The sequence below is a fragment of the Silene latifolia genome, chromosome 11, assembly GCF_048544455.1.
Source record: "Silene latifolia isolate original U9 population chromosome 11, ASM4854445v1, whole genome shotgun sequence".
Lineage (NCBI taxonomy): Eukaryota > Viridiplantae > Streptophyta > Magnoliopsida > Caryophyllales > Caryophyllaceae > Silene > Silene latifolia.
Window position 1 is genome coordinate 197663185 of NC_133536.1, and position 11059 is coordinate 197674243.

Sequence of the window (11059 nt, forward strand, 5' to 3'; positions counted from 1 at the left end):
TTTATCTTTAACCATGATTTGTACCTATTTTATTACCTTTAGTACCTATTTTATTACCTTTAATACCGCTTTCTCTTAAAATTATAAAATAGTCTCTCAATAAACTTATTAAGAGACCGTCTCTCAGAAGACCTACTCCGGAGAAAATTAGCTAACAATTTGGTTTAAGTAAAATATTTAAATATATAAGTTTGATAAAATTAACGGGAATAGTGAATTTAACTATAAAAATAGTGGGAATAGTCAAAGAAACAACAGTAACCGAAGAGTAGTAAACTCATAGTATTAACAGGGCATATCGTGGAAGTAATAATATCAACGGCGGGAGAATAAGTGAATGTGTCTCATATAATTTGTTGATAAATTTTAATCTCATCATAATTTCAAGATATATCATAGAAGTATAGAACAATATATTATAAATCGTAGATGTATACGTTAAAAAATACTAACGCAATTTTTTTTTTTTTTGGCAACTGAACAGAAAGGTTCCTAGTGCAAGCTCATGGCTTGTTTTGCCAAACCATGAGCTCTAGTGTTCTGATTCCTGCGAACATAACTAAAACAAAAGCAATGAAAAGCAGTAGAAAGAGAAGTGATTTCCTCAAAGATGCCTGAAATATGATGATGCATGGTAGCCTTCCCCATCCATTGAGTTAAGAGCTGAAGGCAATCAGTGGAGACTTCAAGGTGGAGAATGCTAGTCTGTCGTGCCCACTTAATGGCCTTTCTGATACCTAAAGCTTCCGCTTGAAGGGACGATTCAGCCCGACCTCGCATAGATCCTTCATATCTGATATCGCCCTGAGTCCCAAGAACAACCCATCCAAAAACCTGCAAGACGCGAGTCGATCCAGCTGGCATCGACAAAAATACGCACCATAGAACATGAAGAGGAAACACCAATAGAGTAAACAGGTCTCCCCATGCGGAGCATTTGTAGACCATCAAAATCCATCAGATTATCCTTCTCTTCAGGGCCATAGCCAGGCGGATGAAGAGAGTCATTGGTGGGCTTATTGATTGCTTGTAGAACATCCGTAACCATTTGACGAGTTTTGGAGAAGAAAACCACATGGTGAAAGGAACCACCCCTAAAAACAATGTCATTCCTTAAGTTCCATAGGCTCACCAGGATCGCGAGAAAATGGACAACCAGAGTAACCCCATCCTCCAACTTGTACAAATAAAAGATCCAATTTACAATCCAAGTTCGAACATCGAGTGAGGGGAATTGGCCGACATTAATGCCCAGAACAGAACCCGCCCAAATCCGCGAGCTAATAGTACAATCCCGGAAAAGGTGGTCCAGTGTCTCCAATGTGTCCCTGCCAGTGCCACACAAAGCACAAGATGAATCCCAAGCTAAATCTCTTTTAACAAACTCACTACCCACCGGAAGCGATCCTATAATAATTTTCCATAGAAGGATCTTCCAAGTTTGAGGGCCTGGAAGGTGCCATAACTTTTTCCTACAGAAAGGTTTCCAATCTGTATGAACCCGGTCTTTGTCCTTGCTAGATCCGTGCTCATTGAAGTACTCTTGAAAGATAATACCATACCCACTCTTGACAGTGTAAGAGCCGCTGCTAGTGAACGGCCAAAAAACCTCATCTTTCGATCGAGAGCAGGAAAGGGGGATAGCAAGGATCTGATTCACGCTTTCCTCCGCAAAGAGTAATCGTATTAGGCCTTCATTCCACCCACCAGTGTTGAAGCAGATATCTTTGACCCGGAGATCTTTAAGGAAAGTAAAACTCTCATCCAAAAGGCAATCTTTGGGCTCAGGAGTTTGGCTATTAACCCATTTCTTGTCCCAAACATTGAGATTTGACTCAATCCCCGGCTTCCAACCAATATGCTCTTTTATAAGTTTCTCTCGGAAGTTTCTCTCGGACTTTCTACTAACGCAATTATATTTCATACAAAAATAAAATTTAACTGAAATAGAGATATTTCGATGGGGCCGACACCAAATCAGTTAATGTAAACTAAAGGTACAGACGATAAAGTAAATAAAATGTTTTGTTCAATAGAAAACAACAACATTCTCAAAAATATACTCGGTAATAATCGTCAAGCAAGCACATTTGGTCACAAAATCGATTCTCAAAATATAATGGTGTTTAATTTTGGAAGCTAAAAGCTTCTTCAGATTGAATAATAAGATAATGGTATTACCATCAGCTCAGACATGTCGCCTCCTAAGTCCTAATGCAAATTTACAAAGCTATTAATCTATTATCAGCCGCTCTAAAATGTTTGTACTTCATTGCTCTTCTTTACACTTGGAATCATCTTTAATTTTGTATGTCGTAGCCACTTAGTTACACAAGCTTGATGGATCCCTCAATATTCAGGGCGCAGGTAATAAGAGATGATGCCAAGGCTGTGGACTTGGAGGCAAATCTGGCTAACTGGACTATGGTTGGAGCCACTTAAATTGTTATGCCTGCATACAACATGCCTCTTCTCAGGGGCGTCTTAAAACAAATGGAAGCCCGGTGCGACACGGAAAAATGAGGCCCCAAAATGAATGCTTAAGTATATTATACTTCGAGATTTGTATTGAATTTCATTAATAAAAGCTTATAATACGGTGACCAAAAGCGGAGTCCCGGTTCCCAGACCCGTGGTTGCCCGTGGCCTTAGACACCCATGCCTCTTCTCACCACTGTGTTTCCCCAAGCTTTCCAGACTTTGGTTAACATACTTTGTTCCTCTGATCAGCTATTTCATGCTGAACCGACTTCTTCAGCGCTTGCATTTCTTCCCACACCTTTTCCGGCCCATGCCAATATCGCCTCTGCATCTGAAACTTTATTTTGTTCAATTAGACACAAACATCAGCTATTTCATGCGAAACACAAAAATAAGAGTAGGGTGAAGACACTTATGACCTCATTGGACAAGACATACCACATGTTAGGGTCTAGGGAATTGTAAATCATAGCATGTAGCATTAAACTAGCTAATCCGGCCAAATCTTATACATTGTCAAGAAAAGTGATATTTTTCCTTAGACAACTTTTAGTAGATGTCTGAGTTCTATACTTTATTTTCTACAATGCATGAGCAATTGTACATTGTTAACCGATCAATGGTAGTTAAGCGAGAATGTGACAGCTAGAACACAATACTGAACAGAGATTCAAACTCCACTTAGAAACCCTAAGGAACTAATTAGCAATACAGAAAAAAAAATTAGACCTTTTTTCAACTTAAAAATTGACATGGTTTAAGAAACTCCAAGGAATTGTCAAACTCCACATATGTTAAATAACACTTTTAAAAGTTTAAAATCCTCAAGCAGCGGCTAGCTAGCTTGATTGAATAAAGTCAATGAATGATGTGTTCATGACATAGGTTTGAAACCTATGAGCAACTTAGCATCAAAATTCCTGTGGAAAAGTTTATTCTAAACAAAACGAGAAAACAGACAGAAGAAGCACCATATAATATTAAATACCACTATATTTTGCACGTTTTCCACGAGCATAATCCTGGTTTGTTAAGAGGTACTCCCATTAATTCCTGAAGCTTATATTTCAGTACTTGATGCCTACACACACACCTTAGTAAACCATTTGTCAAAACCAAAATGTTAGAACACTGTGTTGATGATGCCAAGTCCCTTTGTTATTTGATTGTTTACTCTTAGTGGAAATGATTAGTGATTGAAGCAATCAAATGGACTTTCAACAATGATTCAAGATGATCAAGCTAATCATGGAAGTCAAGACAATGGTGTTTTCTAAGCCTTAGTCGAAAAATGTAAGAGTAAGTGCAACATTCTCATGTAAGTCAAGTAATGGCAAAACCATGCAACAGTACGATGTACTGTGGTTTCTGGTATGTAGGGGATTTTCGTAGGGTAATATATTTGACCACACACACAATAATAAAGACAAGAATAACAGGGACACAAATATAACGAGGTTCACCAAATTGGCTACGTCCTCACTGCGGTTGCACTAGGATTTTATTGATCACACTCAGAGATTACAATAAGAGTAATATACACAAGAGACTTAAAGATCGCTTCTTATTATTACACTTATAACTCACTTATAAGAATTGAGGGATGCATATACTGAGCTTCGTCCTTCTGCTTTTATAGGACAGAAGAACTTCACTTTCCTCATGCACAAATCCCACGCCTAACTTTGGAGACTTTATGCACCATTTTCTTCATGCTAGGTGCCCACCACTTTGGACTTTGCATGTCCACAATAATGCACTTCAGTGGCTTTTTACACCATTGTCAACAAATGACAATATTGTGTGTACACACTCCAAATATGGAGGACCCACTACAACAATCTCCCACCTCCGACATTTTTGGAGGTACCACTGAAACACCTCATTTACCCGATCCACCTAATACAACCGCGTCTTCACTCATGCTGACTGCAAGAGCCCAATCGAGGTACAGTCCAACCTCGACCCATTATCATCCAAGTCTGTTCCCAACGGCAACCATACATGTCGGTTTTCACCCATCGCTCCTCGGGGCGTGCACTCCCACCTGAACGAAACACCCTTTCGTGCCTCCTTAGAACTCCTTGAATTTCCTCACACATCCCAGCGTGCCAGTCTCACCTTGTGCGTTCTCGGACCACCTTCCGCCTTCAAGCCACCGACTTTACTCACACAGTGCTTATTGTAAGGCCCACTATGCATAGTTTTCGGATCCCGCGACAAGTCTCGTGAAACAATTTCAGACTTCATCCCTCCAGCAGCTACTCTACTCGTGTCACAACACCCTGTAGTGATGTACAAAGTTCCACTCTTAGTCCCACGAGCTAATACCATAGCTTCCTTGACTATTTTCCAGGAACTCCCCTCAAAGATAACCTTGTAACCTGCTTCATCGAGCTTTCCAACAGATATCAATTTCTTTTTCAAGTTCGGGATGAACATGACATCTGTAAGCTCCCACCTACTCCCAGTCGGGGTCAGGATTTTCACATCACCTCTTCCCATAATTGGCATAGCCTTACCATTCGCCAGGTAAGCGGTACCACACCTTCCACCAATAAATTTATGAAAGGATTTTTTACATGGGGTAGCGTGAAATGACACACCAGACTCTAACACCCAAGACTCCATCGAATCTTCGACACTCACAGCCAAAAGATCACCCTCACTCTCGACAGCTATCGCCGTACTACCATCCTCATAACTACGCTGCTCTCGGTTTTTCCTAGGATTCACACAATCCCTCCTGACATGTCCACTCTCACCACAATTCCAACAAGTCGGGCCACCTTTCACTCGTGACTTAGATCTCCCATGATGACCACCTCTATAATTTTTCCTCCCTCTACCCTCTGCAACTAAACCACTCCCATCATTGACTCCGGAGGTCTCACCTAATTCCTTCTTGCGAATACTTTCGCTCAGAATTAGATCTCGTACCTCGTCAAACTTGAGCTTCTCTTGTCCTTGCGAACTACTAATTGCAGTGATGTGAGTATCCCAACTACTAGGTAACGAGGATAACAAAATTAAGGCTTTTATCTCGTCATCAAAATCTATTTTTACCGAACTAAGTTGCCTCGTGATCACATTATAATCATTAATATGATCACCATTGTGGTTCCTTCATGCATCTCAGAACCAAACAGTCTACGCATAAGGAATACCTTATTTGTAGCAGATGGTTTCTCATACATGTTCTCCAGGGCATTCATCAAGTCAACCGTCGTTGTCGCATTCATCACATTGAAAGCAACGTTTCTGGCCAGCGTCAATCGGACCACACCTAGCGCCTGCCTATCCAATTTTTCCCACTCAGCCTTCTCCATGGAATCCGGCTTAGAGCCTTCCAATGGGAGATGCATATTCTTCGAATACAAATAATCAGTTATTTGCATTTTCCAGAAAGCAAAATCTTTTCCGTCGAATTTATCGAACATGATTTTACCTCCTTCCATTATTGCGAATTTTTTTGTGGTTCACTCTTCCCTCACCCTTACTCGCCCAACCGGGCTCTGATACCAGTTTGTAGGGGATTTTCGTAGGGTAATATATTTGACCACACACACAATAATAAAGACAAGAATAACAGGGACACAAATATAACGAGGTTCACCAAATTGGCTACGTCCTCACTGCGGTTGCACTAGGATTTTATTGATCACACTCAGAGATTACAATAAGAGTAATATACACAAGAGACTTAAAGACTGCTCTTATTATTACACTTATAACTCACTTATAAGAATTGAGGGATGCATATACTGAGCTTCGTCCTTCTGCTTTTATAGGACAGAAGAACTTCACTTTCCTCATGCACAAATCCCACGCCTAACTTTGGAGACTTTATGCACCATTTTCTTCATGCTAGGTGCCCACCACTTTGGACTTTGCATGTCCACAATAATGCACTTCAGTGGCTTTTTACACCATTGTCAACAAATGACAATATTGTGTGTACACACTCCAAATATGGAGGACCCACTACAACATGGTACTATCATACGGAGGAGGAATTTCGACCAAAATGTTTTAAGTGTCAAAACTTTGCAAACTTTAAAGCTTAAACACTTGAATTTTTCAAAAGGTTGAAAATAATCTGAAATTTTGGAGTCACAAGCCCACTTGACTAAGCCTCTACATTTGTGCAAACACCTTTTACCAAAATGGCAAAGAAGACTTGTCAAACTTCTAAAGTAAGAAAAGTTTTTTGCCATTTTGATAAAATGTCACATGTTGAGTGTAATAGCTTAAGTTTTATGATTTATTAAGCCCCAAGCCTATAGTCTAACACTTACCATCACTCAAGGCTATCATTTTAATATTGGATTTAATTTTAGTGTTATTTATGAGAATAATCCAACCTAAGGCCTCTCTTCTCATATTAATCCAACCTAATGTTTAACTGAGAAAAATCCGAACTATAACATCATTTAACTTGTACTAAACCGATCCCATAATTTACCTGATATTACAGGTTTTCCAACAGGTCACTTGTGGATTTTTTTTCAGGACTTTTTTTTCCAATTGTTTATCAATCTTCATCTTCCTAAATCAATACTTTACCCAAATTACAAAACTCAAATTTTATCAAAATCCAGAAAAATCCTAATACGTTAACCTAATTAGATCTTCTTATCTTCTTCTTCTTCCTGGATCTTCTTCTTCTTGTGGGATTTATTTCTTCCCTTTCCAACTTCATTCATCATTCTCCATTAATTTTCCATCCCTTCACTCCCTTACCTCCTTCCTCAATAACCAACCACCACAAACCATAAAGAAGAGGCTTAAATTCATCGCCACTGTATCGCCGACGGCGCTATCAACACCGACCCCTCAACACGCGAGCGCCGACATCTGGCGACTTCGATTTAAGGGAGATAAACGCCTCCAACAACAAATCCTTCGAGAATTAACACGTAAATTCGATAATCGGTGGATTCCCCACGATTTTCGCGGGGGTGACGGTTGTGAGAGTTGGGGTTGGCGGTAACGAGAAGGAGCAGAAAATAAAACAAATCAAGTAGATTAGGAAGGCACAAAACAACTTCCGAGTAAGCTTGGTAGTCCATTAATGGAGTATTCTATGTACCAATTATGTAATAATATGTTCTTATGCAAACACGACGATCCCCAAATCAATTTTCCCTAATCTCTACTCATCCTTCGAATTGATGATCGTTATTGTTATTGAGTCGCGTATTGTATTGTTGTTGTGCGGTGCTGGTTATTGTTATTTGTGCACATTTCAGCATAACGAGGCTACGTCAATTAAGTGAATTGACGTAATCAGATGAACTGAGGAAGGGATGAAGGGAAGGAGCTAGTTAAAAAGGTTATATTGTTTTTAATGATTTTGTTTTTTAAAGTATGACCGGACAAACAAGTAGTTGGTTACCTAGTGTATTGTGAGAAGAATGTGTGTATAGGTCAGATTAATATGGGTTAAAACATAGGTCATATTAATACGAGAAGAAGAGACATAGGTTGGATTATTCCCGTAAAATAACCCTTTAATTTTTCTAAGTTGTACTTACTTAAGACTAAATCCACTATAAATAGAGTGTCTTAGTCACATTTATTTCTTAAGACTTCCAAAACATTTATTGTAAAAACCTTACAAATCATTTGTGCATTTAAAGCTTTGTTCTTCAAGTGTTTGCAAAACGTTTTTCTGATTTTAAAGTCTTCAAATTGTTTTCGAAAAAGCTGTAAAACCTCCAAGTATCAGTTCGTTGTACTGTGACATAATGAGTTTGTTCCATGATTCTCGTGTTAGATCTTCATTGTGATCTCCATGTTCATTTAGTGAACTCTTGAGATTCAAGATTCTGTAACACCTTGAGATAGAACCCATAAACTCTTGAAGCGGAGTAGCTTTAAGTTTGAGTGCAACCGGGGTAGGTTGGCGAGTTATTTTCATTGTAAGGGGTTTAGTAAGTTTGAGTAAATTTCTAAACAAGCAACAAAATAACGGTTGGACGTAGGCCTCGGAGTAAAGGCTGAACCAATTTTTAAAATGTTGTTTGTTTGTTCAGTTACTTTTACGTTCTTTCACTTTGCTATTTCTCGCATGTACCTAATCAAGTTTGTGTCACAGTCACCTATACTGTGACATAGAACTGCTGTACCTTCTTGTGAACTTACATTCAATTAAGTTTCTCAAGTCTTGTACTTCAATATTCTTAGCTTAAGTTAATTAATTAACCAAGTTAAGGATAAAAATTTTAAAAGATACACCTAATTCACCCCCTCCCCCTCTTAGGTGTTAATCGTTCTTAACTCTTCAATTGCTATCAGAGCCTCGTGCTCTTGATATTGGTTAAATCCGAAGAGTTGATCCTATAGTTATGGACGATTCAAAACACACTAAGTATCCCATTTTCAAGGGAGAAAACTATGCCTGGTGGAAATATCGCATGGAGCACTATGTCAAAAGTGCGGACTATGAATGTTGGTTAATCATTCAAAAGGGTCCCCTGAAATCGAAGTGAGGATAAGTATGTTGAGGCCGACTATAAGAAAATCGAGAAAAACTCAAAGGCCGTGTCCATTCTTCAATATGGGATCGGTGACCAAGAGATTAATCGTATATCTGGATGTGCTTCGGCCAAAGATATTTGGGACACCCTAAGCCTTGCTTATAAGGTAACGTCAGTAGTCAAGAAATACCGTATTGATCTTCTCATGCAACAATATGAGATGTTCAATATGGAACGAGATGAGTCAATTAATAGTTTGTCTTCACGTTTTTCTAGTATTGTCAATGACTTTAAGAGTTTAGGTAGGAGTTTTCAATCCGAGGATTTAGTCCGTAAAATCCTTCGCAGCCTAACTGAAAAGTGGCAACCGAAGGTTACGGCTATTGAGGAAGCTAAGGACCTTTCTTTACTCATCCTTTATGAACTTATGGGCTCACTTATGGCTCATGAGTTAACTCTCATGAAACGTTCTAGTGAAAGATCTAAAGGGAAAGGACTTGCTCTTAATGCTCTCTCAAGTGATGAGGAGGATAAAGATGATGAGTTTGCAATGTTTACTAAAAACATTGTTCGCATGATAAATGGTTGAAACTCTCAAAGGTATAGCAACAACTCTAGTAAACGCCATTTTCCTAAGAGAAGATCTAACTCCACTGTTGGTTACTTTAAATGTGGTGACAAAGGTCACCAAATCAAAGAATGCCCAAAGTAGAACGATATTAAATCTAAGGAAAAACGTGACTTTGCAAAACGTGATTACAAAAACAAAGTAATGACTGCTATTTGGGGCATGTCTGATTTTGAAGAGGACGGTGTCCTTGAGGATTAATTAGATGCCAAACTTAGCATCTCGTCTAGTTCCTCAAAAAGTGCTTCCAAATCATCAAAGAAAGAAGACATCAAGTGTCTTATGGCTCACTCCGCGGACTCAGACTCTGATTCAGACCATGAGGTAATTAAGCTCAAGAAAAAGGTTCGATCTTTCTCTAAAGACAAAGTTTGTCTCCTCCTAGATCAATTTATTGATAAATGTCGTGTCCAAACTAATAAGTTGGAAGCTATGCAAATCGAAATTGAGGACATAGCTGAGGAAAATGTCATCTTAAAAGAAAGTCTAAATGAGAATGATCAACCTAGTTCCATGTTGAGTCTTGAGAATGAAATTAAGAAGCTTCGAAAACAAAATCTGTTTTTAGCTAACAAGGTCGATGAAACAAGTGCAACAGATCCTTGCACTGTTGCATCCAGTTCTAAAGGAAATGTGTCGTTACTAACTCAAGAACGTGATCAACTTTTGATTGACTTAGCTACTTGCAACAATGAAAAAGACGATCTCATTAAAATTGCTGAAATGTTGAATGATGAGTCTAGTCATGTCAAAAGCGCCTTAGAACGAGCTCAAAAATCAAATGATGACCTTCTTGCTCAAATTGAGATGTTAAAAAGAGCTGAACAGACTCATGCCACAGAAGTCTCTACTGTGGCATCCGAGTCAAGAAAAGAAATAGATACTCTCACTAAATTAGTGTCTTCCTTAACTAAGGAACGTGACTCTCTTCTAGCTAACCTCTCACTGTGTCAAAGGGATAATAAACAATTGGAACAAATTGGGATGTTACTTAGTGATGAAGCAAGACTTGCAAAACAAGCTTTCGACAATTTAGGTAAATTAAATCTAAATCATCTTGCTAAAATCGAAACACTAACTAAAGAGCTAGATGAGGCTAAGATGTTTTATTTAACTAGTTGTTGCACCGCGCCCGATAGGGCGCGGTGCCCCAATTTGGCGAAATGTTAAGCTGAAGTCACAAGTATAACAATATAATGGGACGTGGTTTTTCGTGGTATTATCCGACATGAAGGGAGTATCTAATCCAACATGCTCATTTTGATTCTGTCGAGATAAATTCATTGGCAGTGGTTTTTCTTGCTATTATCTGCCCAAGTATCGTGCCCCTATTCTCCCACTATCCTTTGATTGTCTCCGCCTAGGCGAACCCATATCGATATAATCTTCTAGAAATAAACGGTCTTAACACTAACTATCAGCAGAATGGCACGGCCTTATATTATTGACTTCAAAACAATCTTAACGC

At 38.9% G+C, this 11059-nt stretch overlaps 1 protein-coding gene and 1 long non-coding RNA gene across 2 annotated transcripts; both read right to left on the bottom strand.

The window, feature by feature from the left end:
• Positions 1–492: 492 nt before the first annotated feature.
• On the bottom strand, positions 493–1924 carry LOC141614610 (uncharacterized). The gene is made up of 2 exons (XM_074433355.1): positions 881–1924; positions 493–834 (listed from the first exon to the last, which is right to left on the bottom strand). The coding sequence occupies exons 1-2, from the start codon at positions 1922–1924 to the stop codon at positions 493–495; spliced, it is 1386 nt and encodes a 461-aa protein (XP_074289456.1).
• Positions 1925–2089: 165 nt separating this feature from the next.
• Positions 2090–4096, bottom strand: LOC141612266 (uncharacterized). Its single transcript, XR_012529062.1, has 2 exons — positions 3470–4096; positions 2090–2818 (listed from the first exon to the last, which is right to left on the bottom strand). It is a non-coding gene; the product is annotated as an uncharacterized LOC141612266 (long non-coding RNA).
• Between the last annotated feature and the right edge of the window lie 6963 nt (positions 4097–11059).